Below are 19,867 nucleotides of genomic sequence, written 5' to 3' on the forward strand. Positions count from 1 at the left end.
CTGAACATTTCTCTCACCCTTCAAACGGGGAAACCATAACAACCAAAGCAAGGACTGGAGATGATGGAAGAGAAAACCCAGCAGTGCCTGGATGTCGGCCTAGCCAAGTCCTGGCCTCTGCCCTGCGGCCACCCTGTCTGACTGCAGGGGGCACGCGCTGCTTGGGTATTCGCCCAGCATGGCCAGGTCCAGCCTGGCTGCACATGAGGCTCCTGTGTGGGTTGTGGCTGGCCCTCAGGCTAGGAGTGTGCCCTCCTGCGGCCTCAAGACAGGGAAGTGGAGGAGTGGGGTGTGCCCCATCACAGTCCACCCTGCATCATTCCTCCAAGTGGGTCTCACCTTGGTCACTCCCTCCTGTTGGGGAGTCAGATGCCGGTTCTAGTCCTGTGTCTGGCGGTGGGGGGGGCGTGTCCTAGACTCTGGGAGCCAGCAGACCTCTGGGTAGGGGGAGAGAGGAGGAGGGAACCATGTCAAACGGTGAATCCTCCAGTGGGCAGTGAGTGAGGCTGAGAGTGGGAAATAATGGTCCCTTCCTGGCAGGTCCTATGAGGATGAAATCTGGTGGTTCATGCAAACACCAGGTACACAGTAGGCACACAGTGTATGCAGCCGGTATGATTCTGGTTATTTTCTCCTTCACACTGCTAACAGACCACCCTGTGTTCCTCCACGGACCACCTTCTCATATTCCTGGGCCCCTGGCTCCGACTCCAAAACTCGGGGTTGGGGTGGGCTGCAATCTGAATCTGAATATTTGTAAAGTGCCCGGTGTGATGCTGCCACTCTGAAGATTCCGAACTGCTGCCTTAGGAGGTGAGGATGGGCACCACCACACTGATTCCTGTCCCCCTGGTGTCCAGGGGAAACCAGGATATGGTGAGGGCGAGAGGGCAGGATGTGGCTGAAGGGCCAGATGAACAGCCCCGGGCCCGTGGACATTGTGTGCCTGTGTGTGCACGCCCGAGCTTGTGTGTTGGGGCAGGAGCTCATCGTTGGGGAGTGTCAGCCCAGACTGGGGAGGTAGGTGACCTCCGATGCAGGCCATGGCTCCGGTTCTCTACACGAAGACTCCCAGTGGAGGCTGCCCTTCCCTCTTCCTCCCACCCTGACTGTGGTGGTCTCAGGCCGCTCTGTGTCCAGGCCCAGCCTAACCCAGGGCTTGGCTCTGGCTCCCTGGGCTCCTGGCCAGCCTCGCTCAACCCTAGGAACTGCAGCTCTTTTGTGTTCCCTTTTCCGTGGTGCCAGGTCTCCCCAGTCCCAAGCTCCATTGGGGTGCAAGCTTGTTCTCAGCTCTCATCCTGCTCAACTCAGGGGTAACTGTGGGTTTCTGGGGAGGGCTGCAGGATATTCACTGACAGGCAGAAAGGCAGCCCAGTTTGGGCCTTGCTTTCACTGGCTTCAGTCCCCACCCTTACAATTCGTGGGGCCTACATTTATGAGTCAAGCTGAAGAAACCTCATCTGTCTGCGAAGCCCGCAGTCCATGGTCGCATGGTCAGGGCAGGGGGGCACGAGGCCTTTTGAGCCCCGGAGCCCAGGTGTGCATCTGGCTCACAAATCTGTGTGGGTCTCCCGTCTGCGTGTGTTCAGAGGGCACAGCTCAGCCCAGGCTGCCCAACACTGAGGAGAGGCTCTCAGGCCCACTCCTAAATGGGAGTGCTAGGGGTGGTGTGGGCCTGGGCCTCATCGGAGGAGCATCCAGGAACGTGGGCCAAGGCCTGGAGGGGCATATGCCTGGAATGGGGTGAGTGTAGGAGTGGTGCCTGCTGGAGCCCCAGCTCTGCAGGAGGCTGGGAAGGCCTGGCCCCAGAGTCTGGGGAGGCCTAGTCCCACCCTGCCCTGCTGCCCGTCCCTCTGCCTCCCTGCCAGGATAAGAGCTGGGCGGCTGGTCATCAGGGTGGCACCTCTTGGGTCCCTGCCTCCGGCTATACTGGCCACTCACCCAGTCCCAGGCTGAGCCTGGTCATTGCTAATTAAATGAAAATTCATTTTTAAAGTAATGTTAAGTCATGGTCATTTTTGTCTGCCATTTATCTCCTCGCTCACAGCTTTCTAAACCCTTTCTTTTTTTATTATTCAGGTATGAGGGTCTTCTTGAGCATTTCTTTTAGGAGTGGGCGTCTTGTGGCGAGGAACTCCCTCAGCTTTTGTTTATCTGGGAAAGATTTTATTTCTCCATCATATCTGAGGGATATTTTCGCTCGGTAGATTATTGTTGGCTGAAAGTTTTTGCCTTTCAGATTTCTGAATGTATCGTTCTGCTCTTTCCTAGCCTGTAAGCCTTCTGCTGAGAAATCTGCTCAAAGCCTGCTAAGGGTTCCTTTGTAGATTCTTTTCTTCTGCCTTCCTGCCCTTAACATTATTTCTTTGTCATTGACTTTTGCCAATTTGCCTAATATATGCCTTGGAGAAGGTCTTTTTAGACTGGTGTCATTAGAAATTTTATTAGTTTCTTTTACTTGTAATTCCAGTTCCTTCCCCAGGTTTGGGAAATTCTCAGCTATTATTTCTTTGAACAAGCTCTGTGTTCCTTTCTCCCTCTCTTCTCCCTCTGGAATATCTATAATCCTTAGGTTGCAGTTCCTAATTGAGTCGGATATTTCTCAGAGAATGTCTTCATTTCTTTTTACTCTTAGTTCTCTCTCCTCCCACATCTGAAGCATTTCTATATTTCTGTCCTCTGAATTGCTTATTCTGTCCTCCATTATTTCAGCTCTGTTATTTAAGGACTCCAGACTTTTCTCTATCTCAGTCATTGTGTTTTTCCTCTCTGACATTTCTCATTGATGTTTCTTGATAGTTTCGATCTCTTCTGTCAAGAATTCCCTTTGGTCGTTAATTTTATTCGTGATTTCCTTGAACAATTTTTCTGAGTTTTCTTGTAACTTCTTTAGTTTTCTCATAATAACTATTGAGAATTCTCTGTCATTTAGATTGTAAATAGCGGTGCCCTCAGGATTGATTTCTGGGTGTTTGTCATTTTACTTCTGGTCTCGTGTCTTAGTATACACTTCCATACTATTTGTTGTTGTGGATTTGATCCATCCCAGAGTGGTAGTATCAGGTTACAAATTCCACCTTCTGCCTCTGGGTGGTGGCAGGACCCGTGTATTCCAAGCCTGCCCATTCCCTGGCGGCTGTGTCTGTCCTTTGGAAGTTATGCTGACGGAGCCTATCTGCATTTGACTGCTGGACGCCGCTGATTTACACATATGTGTGCCGGCACCTTGGCGGGGGTCTCTTGCTCTGGCTGACCAATAGTACTTGCGTGCCAGGTGGGGGAGGGGCGCTTTCATTCCTGTGCACGTGCCCGCAGGTGCTCCTGCTCTGTCCTCGCTCTCTGCCCTCCTGGGATGTTCGGCTTGGTGAATACGGCCCAGTGATTGCCTAGCCTCCTCAGAGTGGAGCTGTCCCACAGGCTGGGAGGCAACTCAGAGAGCGAAGGCATTCCCGCGAATGACTGCCCCCTCCCCCTTCTCCTCTCAGAGCTGCAAGCGGTCCTGCGCCCTAAGTGTCTGCCAGTGGGGGAGGTAGAGCAGATTCCCCTTACCTCTTTCCACTGCCTCCCGGGCAGTTCTGCACCTCCACGTTCAGAGATATGGCTGCATGGGTCTCTCAGACATCTATTGTGTTGTTTGAATGTCTCTGTTGATTTATGAGTGTCCTTTCCATTGTATCTCATCAGGGAGAGTCTAAGGAAAGAGCTCACTCCGCCAGGATGCTGACGTCACTCCCTTTGTCATCGACTTTTGCCAGTTTTACTGTTATGTGCCTCGAAGAAGCTCATTTATCGTTGATGTAATTAGGAGTTCCATTGGCTTCATGTATTTGTCAGTCCAGTTCCTTCCCGCGTCCTGGGAAATTCTCAGCTATTATTACTTTGAAGAAACGCTCGGCTCCTTTCTCCCTCTCTTCTCCCTGTGAAATACCTATGGTCCTTAGGATGCTTTTTCTAGTTGAGTCGGATTTTTCTTGAACAATTCCTTCATTTTTTTTTAAATCTTAGTTCTCTCTCCTCCTCCACCTGAAGGATTTCTATTTGTCTATCCTCTAAATCACTAGTTCTTTCCTGCAAACATCAGCTCTTTTTTTTTTTCATGAGGAAGATTGGCCCCTGAGCTAACATCCATTGCCAATCTTCATTTTTCACTGAGGAAGATTAGCCCTGAGCTATCAACTGTGCCCATCTCCCTCTATTTTGTTTGTGGGATGCTGCCACAGCATGGCTGGATGAGCAGTGCATAGGTCCACGCTCAGGATCCGAACCTGCGAACCCCAGGCCGCCGAAGTGGAGTGCACCAACTTTACCACTACGCCTTTGGGCCGGCCCCCGTCAGCTCTATTTTTTAAGAATTCTAGATTATTTCTTATTTGACTTATTGTGTTCTTCATATCCAGAATTTCTGCTTGGATTTTTGTTTATAGTTTCCATCTCTCAGGTGAAGTATTAACTCTTCTCATTAATTTTATTCCTGCTTTATTCCTGTGCTCATTGAACTTTCTGAGTCTTCTTGTAACTCATGGAGTTTCTTTATGACACCTGTGTTGAATCCTCTGCCATTGAGATTGTAAATTTCTGTGACTTCAGGGTCAGTTTCTGGAGAAGTGTCATGTTCCTTCTGCTCTGAATTGTTGCTCTAGTTTCTCGTGGTGTTTGATGAAGTAATGTTTTGCCAGCGCATTTGTGGTTGTATCCGTTGGCAGATTCCACCTGCTACCACTGGGGCTGAAGCAGGAACTGTGTTTCTGGTACTACCACATCAGCTGAAAGTTGTGGAAGTGCTATGGGCATTTATGCTGGCTGGGAAAGCATTGGACCAGATGCGTAGGTCTGCCAACCGCACTTCTCATCTTCACTCCGGTTGCTGCTTCTTGGGCGGGGCTTCCAAGGGGGATCTGAGCCCCCTTGGGACTGAAGCGGCCTTGTGGGCTCTTCAGCCGGCCACGAAAGTGATCACGCACGGGCTGAGTATCAATTTTTCAATATATGTCATCGTTCCTATCCAGTTATCATGGACACTACTACTAAGTGGAGCTATCTACAAATTATAGTTTAAATGTTTTGTGGAATGTTCATAGGGCCACTGGAATTTTCCCAAGCATAAATATGTGACCCAGAACTCCTCTAAATTCCAGTTATTAGGGGATCATTTTACAGTTTTCCTGAAAATTAATTACCTTGTAAAATATACTCACAGTTTTCCATATTCAGACTCACAGTTACTGTATGTAGGACCTCGTATATGTGCCCGGATCCTGATAGGCTGGGCCCAGGCGAAGAAATATTTTTTCTCTTTAAAACTGGATTGTTCTTTTCCTTTTCATGTATAGTGGATGACTATGTCAATCCAGCAAAGATTTACATTCAAAACCAATAATCAATTAAGGTTGGCCGTTGTTATAGTCGTGGTCATAGCCTGCAAAAATGAGGGTTTGGAGATGGAACAGAAAGCATAAAACGGGACCTTATTGTATGCCCATCAGAAAATAAAACAGTAAAACTGATCAACAGAATTCTGAGAGAAACAGCCACAAATTCTGCAACAAATAGCAAGCAGCAGATTTCTCTCATCAGTGTTACTCAGTCTCGTGTTGTGAATTCTGTCGGTATTGGCTCAAAAGTCTGTGTTCCTGAAGTCATCTGTTCCCAGACCCTGTAGTCCTAGAGTCCTGAGTGTCGGGTCCTCCCGGTATCTGCTATGGTGGGTGTGTCAGCTTCTTCTAGGAAGGCTGTAATCATGCATCTGTTCCCTATATCCCTTTCTCAGGCTGTCTTTTTTGGGTGCTTCTTCCAGAAGACCCAATCTCTGGTTGTAGCTTCTAGCAGGGACCTTCAGGCAAGAATGAAGGGAGCAGAGAAACCACGTGTTGATGACAAGGCAGGTTAACTTCTTCCAGTAACTAACAATATCAGAATGGAGGAGAGTGGAATCTCTATGGGAGTGAGGTACATAGGCACGTGGGTCCCTGTAATTGTTCCATGAAGACTCAACTGATAATTAATCCAATGAGAAAATGGAATAATGGACAATGAAAACAGTGACGAATCTGTTATGTACAGTTTGTGCCACAATTGCTGCCAATTGACATAAGTGTTTTAAACCAAGGAATAAAGTATTCTTAGAAGCTAATTTGTTGACATTCTCTGTGTCGGGTGAGGCACTTGAATTCTAATGTGCTTTTCCCCACTCTGCAAGAGTATATAAATTACTGAAAAACTTAATCATATTTGTTACCGATCCCAAACACAGGTTCATTTACCCAGCGCACAGGAGGGCCAAAAAAGTAAAGGAACTGAAACAGCAGGCTTGTGGCAAGGAAAGAGCCTTACTATCGAAGGGCAGCCAGATGAGTAGACGGGAGTTAGAACTCAGATCCACCTGGTCGAATGAAAAAAGGTTGAGGTTTGTATCTGAGGTTTTCGGTAGGGGAGGGAGAGCATGTGCCGTGGTTTTATGTAGGGGAACAAGAGCATGTTCCGGGTTTGAGGTAGGGCAGCAGGAGCATGTGGCTGTGCTGCTTGGCACCTTCCAGCAGCCTGTGTTTGGCCTTGAAGACTGAATTTCCTTTCTCTTGACTTTCTGGACTTTTCTGGTTAGTTTTCGGCATCAGCCTGCATTTGGCCTTGTGAGGCTGAATCCTGATGTCTGGGCCTTGACTTTCTGGGAAAGACAGCTCACTCATATAGTGAGGAGAGATAGGAAGACCTGGTTAGTTTTAGACAACAGCTGATTATGCTGAATATGCACAGGTGCAGTTAGCAAAGCTTATGTCAAAACTTTTGGCTCTAGGGCAGATTTTTGAACTTTTTCATGCTCGGTTTCAGTTCCCACCTCTTATGATCAGGCTTCAGTCTTCGGGAACGGCGGTGAAGGCCTCTCTAGCTACCTTCTGCTGTGAAAGGGCAAAGATCAGGATGGGAGGAATGAAACTGTTTTACCGTCACTTTAAAATAGTTTTGAGTACCGGGTGGGGAGAGAGAGCTACGCTTTGCATCACTAATATTTTAGTACTCTAATCAACGGCTTTGGAACAACACTTAAGTTCATCACTTATAATTACATGGATAACCACACAGATAGCAAAATAGACAGCCCAAATTTTAGTATCCCCTCCATAATGGACCTCAGTCCTTGAGGAATCCCGGAGAAGGTGACTGTAAACCAATCAAGGTTACTGCCTGGAAGCTCAGGTGAAATCTGATGTAGCCAAGTAGCGTGCTGTCTAATCGTCCAACAAGTAATGTAAGAACCTGGGAGTCATGTATTACTCATCTATAGGAGGCTGTCTTGTGCACAGCAACTTGCAGTCTGTCACGAGTCCATTTGAGCATTCGGAGAAGTCAGTGTCTAGAGGATGAAGCCAGCCAAAGTTTGGGAGATCCCAGTTGTGATGTACTTCTGTGGCATGATTCTTGTTCCCTGTGGCGTTTTCAGTATGGTCCCCTGCAATCCAAGAATTCAATAGGACCCAGTCTCCATGACAACGATGCTGCAGAGAAACCTCTGACGGTGTCTAGTTCCTTGGTTTGAGTTCCCTTCAGGGCTTTTGGATCATCTCTGGAACGTAGAAAGGGTCTCCCAAAGTTAGGCCTATGTTGTGTCAGCAAGTAACCAGGTATTTAATAGGAAGCATTTTTAGAAAAGAAAAGCAAAGTTAATGGGTTTGGAGCAAATGATAAACCAATTTCTGAGCCCAGGGTATGGTTATTCAAGAAGATCTCTGGATGTCAGCATTGAAGACTCCCCTGCAGTTTAAAATGTCTCCGATGATGTCATCAGGTGTTCAGGTAAACCTTTTGAGTGGCTTACACAGAAACAGGCGTGAAGATCGTCCCAACATGGGTTGTCGTGGTGCGCTCTCTTAGGTTTATATCAAGTTCTCCAGCTTCAGGTTCCCGGGCTTCAGGAAAAAACGTGATTTTAGTTCTCAATGATTGGAAATGAAAAGGAAAGAAAAAGTTGAAAACGTCAATTTGGAGATCTGTACCAGATATTTGAGCAAACTAGCAGAATTCAGGATCCAGTCCAATTTACAAATAAAAAACAAAAACCTTGAAGTTTTTAATGAACAGAACCAAAATCCAACATCCACAAATGTGTATTACAGTTTCTATTGAAACATAAGTTTGCTCGCTAAATTTACCTTCATTTGTACCAATGACAGTGAAATTAAGAGTCATTGGTTTGCAAACTAACTCTAGTTTTAATAAACTTTGCCCAATGATTTACATAAGTACAGCAAGAGTAGCAATTGATCATATAGGTTCTTTTAAATCTGCTTTGCTGGAACTTTTTATAAGGAATCTCAGCTTGAACTTGAAAGGCACCTCCACGCCAGGAAAAGTCAAGCCAAGGACTTGTCATCAGACTTGACCTGGGATACCTACAGATTTGTGTGAATTCCTCTTTTCTCTTGAGGGTCCCCCAAATATCCTAAAGTTCTTGCACCTGCCAGGGAAGTGCCCTGCTTTACTGGCCTGGTGAGGTTTCTGGGAACCTTGTAAGCAAGGTGCCAGGGCAATATTTTTAAGTGGCTTTATTCCGGAAAGTCCAGTGTTTGCTTCTCAAATTTGTACGGTCATATCCAAGTTTGTGTATGTTTCTGTCAAATATGACATTCCAGTCAAAGCCTTGGCAATATAACCCGTTTCTAATTCTGCCCTGCTATAAGGGAAACAGATTCTTATTGAACTTATACAAATAACTATATTGCCATGAAAATAAGAATACTTACTCTTGAAGAGTTTTTAAATGCTGGAGGCATAAGATAAGGGAGAAAAAGAGAAATGCTTCCCTTTTGCTTACAAATTGCTGTAAGTCATAGTTAGCTTAACGAGAAAAGAGAAAAAGGTTTACTAACTCTGGAAAAACAAAACGTTAAATATCAGCAATATTTCAAACAGGGAGTCATAAAAATTATAATCATCCTCATCAATTTATTCAGTCCTACGATGTCAACTTTTGATCTTCTGTTTGCAGTTTCATGAGGCCACTAATTTCTCAGTTACAGTTTTGTGATTTCCTACCCAGATCAGTTTTGTAATCTGAAAGTTTGTCAGAAACCTGTATTTTAGAGCAAGTGTCAGGGTCCTTTCCATGAATCTCTCTGAAGATGAAACATGAGAGTAAAACAAGTGCCTGCGTATGACCCAACATTCAAAAATGGCATATTGGCAAAGACACTCGGCTATTTCTGTAACATACAACACTTTGAGATAATGACTAGAATTATGACTGACAACCAGGACAGATCAGAATTTTTGGAATGTTAGATAATTTTTAGAAAAGAAATCCTACGTTAGTAACATTTACCCACACAATATTACCTCGGAAGGCTTGTTATGGTTTATTTGATAACGCTTCCCATGTAATTTAACGTACCAAATAAGTTTCGTGAGTTTACATCTTCCTCTTTGTAGAAAGAGAGAACAAATTCTTGGAAACATCTCAGAGCTGATTGGAAATTCTCAAAGCTTTCTTTTTAAGTCAAAAGAAAGACTTGAATTTGGGGGGAAGTTCATCAAAAATATCAAAAAGGTTTAAAACACTTGGTCATGTAGGAAACAATGCTTAGTTATTCATTTAATCAAGGAGACAACAGAATCAGCAAAGGCAACAGAGAGTTCAAGCAGTCAGCAAACCTTAATAGAGAGACCTCAGTTCTTGAACACAGGAAATTATTTTCACAAAACATGGATTTTCTGTCTTTTAGGTAAACTTACTCAAAGGTAAAGAAAAACTTTTTATAACCTCTTTATCAAGAGCAGACCCAAAGTTCAAGAGAATTATCTTTGGAAGAAAGAAAGCCAAATTCTAATTCTGCACCAGCTTACTTTTCATATTGAAACGTATTGACTTAATTAAATTCATTTCAACCACAGCCAACTTGACCAAGAACACAGAACTCCTCAGGGTTTTCCTTTCGCAACCCTTCTGTCGCTTACTTTTTACATTCAGAATTTGTCCCATGCCTTCATTTTGTCTTTCCTTATGCTTTAGGACAGATATCTCTATGCATCATACCTTCTTTACTGCAAACATACATTTTATTTTCCTTGCAGACAGAGGTTCTAGAAATACGTGTTTTCAAAGGAAAGTTTTTGAGCATGCATAAAACCCGTTTATTAATCAACTTAAGCATCTTTAAGGTTCCCTGTGAACAGAAACCAAAGGCGGACAAATCTATGCTTAGTAATCAATTTCTAATTTTTTTTAATGCAGAAATGACCTAGGTACTCAACAGATTTTACTGTTTAACTTAATTTAGCAAAACTCTTAAGTTTTAAGTAACCAAAAAAGATTTTCAAAGCAGTTTTTCAAGCATATAGGCCATAAAACATAATTATTGCACCCCAAACCTCTTACCCATTTGTATCTATCTAAATTATTTGTTCCCAATAATTATGTTTAGGTTACTCACAAAAATTTCATGTGACATTAAGCCGTTAGCCATCATCTTAAGTTGTTTGAAGTATATACACCATAATGTGATCATTGTTAAAAGTTCCCCAAAACACCTTTATCCTTTTCACATCTATTTCGTTTACTTGTTCCCAATAATTATGTTTAGATTGCCTACAAAGCCCTCCTGAGACATCAGACAAAATCAGCCATTATTGAAAGTTATTATTGTTGGCCGACAAATTTTGTCACAAGCATAACATGTCTACACCATATCTGATGTTGATAACTCTGAAAACGTATTTATTTTAATCAAACCAACAAACTTCCATAAGATTTTATTTACCAAAGATCATTTTATATCATGTTAACTTGAAAGACATTTGGGTTAGTTTCCATTACATTTAGAAAGAATTTATATAAGCACTTACGTTAAGCCAATTAAATGGAGATGCTTTAGAAATTATATCATCTGTAGGCAGACGAATAGAGAGAGAGAGACTTACATCCAGATAGATGCCAACAGAGATCTTTAAAACTTTAGCCTGGTCGCAGGGACGAAACTCAGAGGAACAGTTGGATCCAAATTACTCCCTAGCAAATGGACCTGCTCAGATGGCCAAAGATTTTTCCTCAAGATTCTTTTTTGTTGTAAGGATCCTTTTCATGGCTGTGTTTGACATCATTTTGTCTTTGAGAAGCCTCTGCATATTACTCAAAGACTGCATTCCATTATGAGAGCTTTTGAATCCTCACTTTTAAGGGTGACTCTTAAGGTGGTCTTGAAACAGAAGTTCCCCAGCCTGGCCGTTACAATTCCAAATGATCTCAAAAGTTTACCTATTTGCACTTGCTTAACATGAGTTCGGGAATTTCGGGGGAATTGAAGTGGGGAAGCTCAGCAAGAGAGGAGATTTGGTTTCTTTCGCTAGCAGGGCCGCTGGCATCCCCCAATCTGGCGTGTTTAATTACTTAATTATTTTCTTTGAAAGAGGCAGGAAGTCATTCCTGATTTCGTTTAGAAGCCTCAAAAGATTAAAATAGGCTTCCCATTGGTTGTTTAACTTTGTGGCTGGCTTTTTCCAATTGCGTATGTAAATACACCAGTTTGGGTAAACTGAAGTTGCCCCCTTTTGGCCATTTTAAAGTAAGGTCTCCTTTAGCATGTTTAAGTAACATTGGCTGAAGGGTGGATTTATATGGCCTTACAATATCAGGCAGGGGAAACGTTCCCCAGCGAGACACAATATTTTATCCCCGTAACATACTGTAATAGCATCAGGCCAAAGAGATGTAATCATTTTACATAAAGCCCATTTAACTGTACTAATTTTTCAACGACATTTAATTTCAATTTTATCAATTTTTATACCTCTCATCATAGCTTTCGTTAGGATTCCATCAATAAGTCTCTGTCTTATAATATTGTGTAGGGAAAGCATTCCCAGCCAGACATAACATCCGTTTCCGAAAAAACATCCAGGCGAAGTGGACATGACCTCTTCCTCTAATATTAGCTCAAACATTATAATCTTCATGATCTTATCAAGATTAGCATTCTAACTGTTGCCCCCAACAATTGTTGGTCAGATTTCTCATTGTGATTTCCTGCTTTCTGGCTTAAAAATATTTTTTTTCCCCCAAACTGGGACGACTAGAACAGGCCTGTCTGAGGTCTTTTAATCTTGCGGGGCCAGTAGGGGGTCCTTTCATCCCACCTAACTTTAGGCGGTGTTTTATGAAAACCTTTATGTTAACCTCATCCATGTCTGTTTTATTTATCCCATTTTTCTTTTTAATAACTAGCTAAAGATTTCCATCCTGCTGAGATGAGTCCTGTGACTCTTTCCTTTTCTGAGTCCTCTTTGTTTTTCCCCCTTTTAATATTTGTCTTATTTACCCCACTGTCTTACTTACTTTAGTTTCCCTTAGAATACAAAAAATACCTTTAAAAATTTCCAACTTGCTGGGAAGAGTCCCTTTTTTTTCTCTCAGCTTGTTTTTATTCTTCTGTTAACTTGTTTTTGTTGGGGGAAGAGGGAGAATCTCCCTCTGCCCTTTTCCTTAAGGTTCTTCTGGCTGGCCAAATAATCAACAAGACAGGTTAGCAGGAGAAAATAATACCAAGTTTAATAACATGTATACATGGGAGAAACTCAGAAATGAGCAACTCGTCCCTCTGTCTAAGCTGCTTCCGTAAGTATTGCAGCTAAAGGCGAGGAGCGTGTTGGGGGTGGGGAGTGGCCTGGGACTTCAGAGGGCAGGAGGACAATTCTTTTCGGGATCATCTATAGATAATGTGGTCAGGTCTTACATTCAAGTCTTTAATCCATTTGGAGTTAATTTTTGTGTATGGTGTAAGGTAAGTCAGAGGGAGAAGGTCAAATACCGTATGATTTCCTTCATTAAGTAGTAGATAATAACAACAACAAACAAACACATAGGGACAGAGATTGGATTGGTGGTTACCAGAGGGGAAGGGGGGAGGGAGGAGGGTGAAAGGGATAATTCGGTACATGTGTGTGGTGATGGGTTGTAATTAGTATTTTGGTGGTGAACATGATGTAATCTATGCAGAAATAGAAGTACAATGATGTACACCTGAAATTTTTACAATGTTATAAACCAATGTTACTGCAATAAACAAAAAATTAAAAAAAATAAAAAAATAAGATAATGTGGTCAGGGAGAGACAGAGTTTTTGATAAAAGGGGCTTGGTGCCCCTCCCATTGTAACATCTATGTTACATTATCTTTATAGCCATCATGATAGAAGATCTGTTCCAGGAAGGAGCCACCATGTCAAATTCTTTAGGCAGTTAGTGGGGGAGGTCAAATGTCCTTCAGAGAAAACAATCAAGGTAAAGAGATATATTTCAGGGTGGCCGAATTTTGATCTCCCACAATTTCATTAGCCTCTGTAAGACCACGAGAGGAAGCTGAGACCCCAAATTTGGTTAAGTTTCATCTTTATTTTTCATAGGTTTATAACTGGAAACATCCCAGTTTTGCAATACATGACCCAGAGGGCTGCCACTGGGAGTCAAATCCCAGTTTCCCATTATGGCACCACTCACACACACACATTACCTGCATTCACACATGTCCACACAAGTGTCAGAAAAGATGGTGCCAAGAGTTAGTCCTTTCTAGAAATTGGGGCTCCCTCCGGACAGACTCCCATAACCTAGAACAAAACTCCTGAAACAGGCAAACAAACTTCACATTCACATACACATGCACACACACAAGTGTCACAAGAGACGGAGAGCAGAGTTAGTCCTCTCTGCGTGAGAGCTCTAGTCCTTTCAACATGGTCAGAGCCCCCTGACCACACCTTTTACCCACGCAAAACCAATTTTCCCTCTTCTTTTGTATTTATCAGTTTACCCCACTAGGTGGTCCCAATCAATAGGGAAGCTCTTGCAAAATCATTGAGCACATGAAGGAGATATGAAGCATGTCAATTCCATCTCTATGTCTTTCACATCATTTGATGCCTGAGAGAGCCATATTATGGGTTCCTGGGTTCGGGGTGGGTAGCGAGCCTCTGGTGTTACCTAGCAGCCAACAAGACACAAGGTCAATTTTATTCTTCTGAATTTGGGGCCCAGTATCAGAAAATAGCAACCTCAAAGAGTCATTGCCCTGTGTGAGTAGAGGTGTCTGAGGACAAGAAATGGTCACTGTGTTGGCTGTGTCGTTAATCAGACTAACAATCCTGTAGATGGCACAGCAGAAGGTAAAATAACAAGCACTCAGCCTTTTCAGTTTTTTTTAGAAGTGAGGAATCTCCTATCATTCTCTTAATTCTCATTTATCATTCTATTAATTTGCTTATAATGAAGATTACTCATTGAGGTTAAGTGAGATAATAAGTCTCTACAATGACCAGAAAAGGCAGAAACTAAATAACAAGTTTTTAGTGGCTCGGGATGAAAAGAGACTGTTCTACAAAGATCATTTCTCTTCCAAGCTACCAGGTCTTCCTGTCTATTATAACTACATCATTAAAAAAGTAATTTTAGTATATTTCAATATGTAGGTAGTTTAAATGTGCATACATATATACAGTTGTATGATAACAAATGAAAATATCTAAAGGTTTCAACTTTAGTGTTTAAAATATATTCTCACCAGGTAGAAGACAGTATTCTTACTGCATGGATTTTGTGTGTGTGTGTATGTGAGGAAGATGAGCCCCGAGGTAACATCCATGCCAATCCTCCTCCTCTTGCTGAGGAGGACTGGCGCTGGGCTAACATTTGTGCCTATCCACCTCAATTGGATTAGGGAAGCCGCCACAGGTGGCCTGACAAGCAGTGCGTCGGTGCCCGCCCCGGATCCGAACCCGGGCCGCCAGCACCAGAGGGCGCGCACTTAACCACTGCACCACGGGACCGGCCTTGAATTTTGACCTCTTAATTTGAATGTCATGAAGAAAAAATATGTTTCTGTAGACAGGAAAATAAAAGTAACAATAATTATGTGTCCATGAGGGACTTTTGCTCTCTGTTTTTAATCCAAGTAATTTCCTCAGAATGTTCCAATTCAATTACTCCCATTCAATATCAGCCTTTTTCAAAGCAAAGTAGGAACCTTGGAATTACATATTTTATCCAGGTTCAGCAAAAATACAATCGCTGTTGAAATTAAAGTGACTTTCAAAATGGACACTACACCTCAACACGCGGGAGCTGTGAAAATGTGTGCATTGGCTGCCTGTCGGCCAAGACTCCCCGTCGGTTGGTGGTAGCAGCTCTGAGGCTGACTAGTGGCACCTGACTCCCAGTTGGGGGAATCTTCCAAACACAGAGGGGTTCAGACGCTCAGTGGCTAAAACGAATGACAACTATCAGCTGCAGGTAAGAGAGAGGCCAGTTATTTTCTCACATAATAAGCAGCTCAGAGGGAGGGAGTCAAGGCTGGGGCAGTGACTCAACAAGGTCCTCACTGTTGTCTGTGTAGCTTGTGGAGGTGTTGGCTAACGGGTCAAAGGGGGCACCCCTGGCCAGCACATCTGGGTTCAAGACAGGAAGAAGGAACAGAGCTCTGCCAACTGTGTCGTTTCCCCCTTTTATCAGGAAGGCAAAAGCTTTTCTAGAAACCCTGAACAGACATCCACTCATATCTCATTGAGCAGAATTGTGTCATGAAACGCCTGGAAATGAGGAAGCCTGCAAAATTATTTTGCTGCCCCCTCCCCCAAAGTATAATTTCAGAATAGTACAAAAGAAAACCTGGAGACAGATGAGCAATGAGCACTGTTTGCTTCGATTAGTGCTTTGCCTGAAACGGAGATTGAAATCAATTTCTTCTCCCCAGGAGTTTCTCTAATCTCCTGCAGTGTGGAGACCATCCTCAGAGGGCAGGACCTCTCCTTCCCCGGCACAGTTGAGGGTTGGGGGGTGGCTGTTGGAAGTGGCAGTCACAGGCTACAGAGCCCCTAGCCCAGACCTCTTCATCGTCTGTGATGCCACGCTGGGGCTTCTTGCCTTCCACCCTGGGCTGTGGCTTCTGAGCTCACTATGGCTTCAGCGGTCACTGGTGACATAGGGCTCTCGGAGGCAGTATCGGGGTGGGGTCCTGTGGGCACCGGAGGTCCAGCCGCGCGGCTCTGGCAGGATGGCATGCCCCTCAAGAAGGAGTCCCATTCCCCGCCTCAGGTCCCGCTTCCCTGGCTCGACCCGAGCCTGCTGGCTTCCTTCACTGGAGTCCTGCTGGTCTGTGTCAATGGACTCTTCTTCGGTTTCCCGTGAGTCTCCCGCACAATCCGGCAGTTTTCTTACAGAGATTCAGAAAGGAAAACAGATCATGAGAGTCCGGACAGGTGAAGTGCAGAAGAGGCATCAGGGAAAGGAGGATATTCTAGGCAGAGGGAACCCAATATGCAAAGGCACAGAGGCATAGCGTGCTTGGTGCCTTTGGGAGCTATTGGTGGCTGGTAATAGTGGGTGACATTTGGTGGAGCCGCTCTGGATCTGTGACTACTCTGGCTATTTAGAGCAGGCTTTGACGTCGGTGAGTCTTGACCAGGTGGACTGAGTCCCCCGAGAAGCTTGGGCCCCCCGGGATCAGGACTGAGTCCTACTCTGGTCTCAGTTGCAGATGGCTGGCCCAGAGTGGGGAGTGGTTCTTTCCCATTGTCACAGGCCTCCCATTGTTCGTCCTCACCTTCAGCAGTCTGGTTTTCCTGAACTTCTCAGACTCTGACATCTTGCATCAAGGTGTGCTCTCGGGCCCTAGGTTAAGGAGGTAGCACCCTAAAGGCTCCTGCATGCAGGGATGATTCCTAAAGTGCTCCTCCCCTCTCACCTCCGTGGGTCTCAAGACCCCGTCAACCCCTATCCCCTTTGCTTGGGCCCTGCTTCTGGTGCTTCATTTCCCAAGCCACCAAGACGTGAACAAACTGCAGTCTGGAGGCTTTCCAATTGCTCTGGAGGGGACGGCAGGGCAGGCCAGGGAGAGAAGCCAGCTCTTGGCAACCACTCAGTTCTGTCTTCTTCCTTCCCACTGCACACACTGCTTACAGCATCAATCACAGTTCCAAAGGCCTGAGTCATCACAGACTCCTCTGGCTGGAAGTCTACCTTCCCTTGGATTGCCAGCCTCTCCGAGTTTGGTCAGCTTTCTCAGTGGGGACTAGGATTCCCCTGCCCCCCTCCTCCCCACCCTTCGTGGAGCCCAGTGATGCTGCAGGGCTGTCCCCCACTCCCGGCAGCAGCAGACTGATGAAGGGCTCCTGCTGCTGCACAATCCTCTTCCCATGCCAGGCTCCAACAAACAGGGCCCCAGGACGGTGCATGTGGAATGGGTGAACCACACAGCCTTCTGCCTGCAGTGGTGCTCACAGTGCTGCTTCCACCGCCCGCCGCGGACCTACCCGTGCCCCTGGTGCAACATTTGTGTGGAGATGAACGCCCCTCTCATCTGCCCCCTTCCGGCCCCCACCCCACCTGCCCAGTACCGGGCCGGTTCAGGAGGCCCACTTGCACAGGGGACCAGCAGCAGGCCTCAAACCACTTCCAGGACTGCCAAGGCCAAGGGTGGCAGTAACTCCCAGCCAGTCTTCGTCACTCATGCACCTCACTGCCTCCCTGCCTGCACCTGTCCTGGGAGGCTGGCCCCTGCTGACCCAGGTGCTCACACGCCCAGGAGCATCCACATCTACGCTAAGCCTGGTCAGGCCAGGGGGAGAAAAGGCACCCCTGTCCTACCCCAGGGCTCGCTGACACTGGATGCCCAGGAGCCCCACGGCTGGCTGTAGGCCTGGCCCGGGGAGCTTTACCTGTCCTCTTCTGGTGTCCAGAACGCTGCCCCCTTCCCTCTGCCCAGGACTTAGAACACCACTGCAAGTGTGTCAACAACAGCATCGGTCAGTGCAACTTTGGCTTCTTCATGCTGCACATCCTGTCCCTATGCCTCTCCTCGGGCGCCTTGCTGGTCACCTCCGTGGTCTTTCTGGTGCGCACGACTCACCTGCCCTTCTGCATGAACAGGGTCATCCCATCACCGCCAGTCTGCTGGGCCCACTTGGGGAGCAGTGGGGAGGGCGGGGACAGCCGAGTGGCGGGGTGCCAGGGGCGGAGCGATTGGTGGGCGAGGTTAGAGAGAGAGAAGGGTGAGGAGGACCAGTCTGGACCAGGTGAGGATGGTAGGGTCGGGGAGATGGGTGGGGCTAGGAGGCACTGCGGTGAGTGGGCAATCTAGCCGGGTCTTGGATGGAGGACGCTGAGGGTGGCACGGAGACCAAGGTCGGCAGGGTGGGCTGAGGTTTACCAGGGGTTGGAGGGTGGGGAGAGGATGGACTGGCTGGTCGTGGGCGGGTCCGTTAGGGCCGGAGTGGGGGTGAGGGGCGGGGCCGAGGAGGACCGTTGGGGGCGCAGCTCCTTAGCTCGAGGGCAGCATCATGGTGGCGGTACCCGCCACTGGCTCCCTGTGCCTCTCTTGGTGCTTCTGCTGATGAAGGCCAGGTCGGTGAGCGCCGCCCAGCGCTCCTACGAGGACAAGGTACGCGGGTCCCCGGGGGCGCCACTACAGTGGGCTCTGGGCGGTCACCTTGCGCCTCCAGGGCCTCCGCACTTTCCGCCCTTTCTCCCCCGCCCCGGTCCTCATGGCCTGACCTCCCTCGAAGGTGCCTCGTTAGCCCTTCAGACACAGATTCAGCTCAGATCTCACCTCCTCTGGGGCTCCGGGGTCCCTCTCCCTCCCACGTGCACTGCGTCGAGGGCCTGCTGTGTGCTAGCCCGCGCGTGCATTATTTTGAGCGCTTGGCGTGGAGGTGAGGAAGGCCACATCCTGCGCTCCTGTTGGTAAGGAACCTGAAGTCAGAATAACTCCCGCCCGACGCCCTGGAACACTGAGAGAGGGGCCTGCCCTCCGCTGTGCAGCACCGACTCTGCAAGGGACTGGAGGCTTCAGAGCACCACGGTGTAGAGGGTTTAGGGGGGCAGAAGGCCGAGGGGAGGGCATTGCAGGTGAGGGGCACAGCTTGCAAAAAGGCCGGGAAGATGGCAAGTCTGTGGAATATTGGTAAGATGCTGAGGAGAAAGTTGTAATTGGAGCAGAAAGTGGATGGGCAATCAAGTGGACTGCTAGGGATTGACCCTAGGGAAACTGCCCAGAAGTTCCGGTGCCGTGGAAACCTGGGAGCCAAAACAAGATTTTTTTTTTTTTAACATGGAGTAAAATTCACGGTTTTTTAGTGCCCAGTTATAGGAGTTTTGACAGATGCATGCAGTCCTGTAACCACCACCATAATTAAGATTTCGAACAGTTCCTTCACCCCCCCAAATTCTCCTGAGGCCTTTTGTAGTCAGTTTCTCCCGGTACCTACTGCCCCTGGAAACCGCTGATTTGTCTTCTATCCCTCTAGTCTTTCCTTTTCCAGAGTCTCATGTGAATGGACTCATAGCCTTTTGAGTGCGGTGTCTTGCACTTAGCATAATGCGTTTGAGATTCCTCCATGTTGCCACTATGTGAGCTATTCCCACCTCCAGGACTTTCCAGGTGGCTTCTGCCTGCTCAGCTTTTCTCCCTGAGCTGCGTGTGGCTGGCTCCTTCTCATCTCTGAGCTCTCTGCTTCAATGCCCCTGCTCAGCTAGCCTCCCCCCGGCCCTGTGTGTCGTTGCCCCCACCATCCGTCCTCCCACCATTGTGTAAGCTCCACGAAGGCAAGGACTCTTTGGGGCTTGTTCTCCGTTCCACCATCCAACTGCCTGGAGCAGTAACTGTCTGTGACTATTTCTTGAATGAAAGAAATGACCCCGTGACAATTGCTATTGTCATTTCCATTGCATAGGCTTTTCCAGGCAACTAGGCTGAGAGAGTTAAGCACCTTGCCCAGGGTCACACAGCCTGGAAAAGAAGGAGCTTGATTGAAACCCAGGGGTCCTGAGGCTAAGCCCGTATTCTTCACCATTATACACACTCACTCTTGGTGTGTGTTCACGTGGATACGGGAGA

At 46.5% G+C, this 19,867-nt stretch overlaps 1 protein-coding gene across 1 annotated transcript in view; it reads left to right on the forward strand.

The window, feature by feature from the left end:
- The first annotated feature begins 15,930 nt into the window (after nucleotides 1-15,930).
- LOC131414595 (palmitoyltransferase ZDHHC19-like) overlaps nucleotides 15,931-19,867 on the forward strand; it is a 28,322-nt gene continuing 24,385 nt past the window's right edge. Inside the window, exons 1-4 of the mRNA XM_058555605.1 lie at nucleotides 15,931-16,157; nucleotides 16,505-16,629; nucleotides 17,176-17,321; nucleotides 17,738-17,902. Of these exons, the coding sequence (XP_058411588.1) occupies nucleotides 15,931-16,157; nucleotides 16,505-16,629; nucleotides 17,176-17,321; nucleotides 17,738-17,902 (663 nt within the window). The remainder of the gene's footprint in view (nucleotides 16,158-16,504; nucleotides 16,630-17,175; nucleotides 17,322-17,737; nucleotides 17,903-19,867) is intronic.

Source organism: Diceros bicornis, chromosome 15 (assembly GCF_020826845.1).
Source record: "Diceros bicornis minor isolate mBicDic1 chromosome 15, mDicBic1.mat.cur, whole genome shotgun sequence".
Taxonomy (NCBI): Eukaryota; Metazoa; Chordata; class Mammalia; order Perissodactyla; family Rhinocerotidae; genus Diceros; species Diceros bicornis.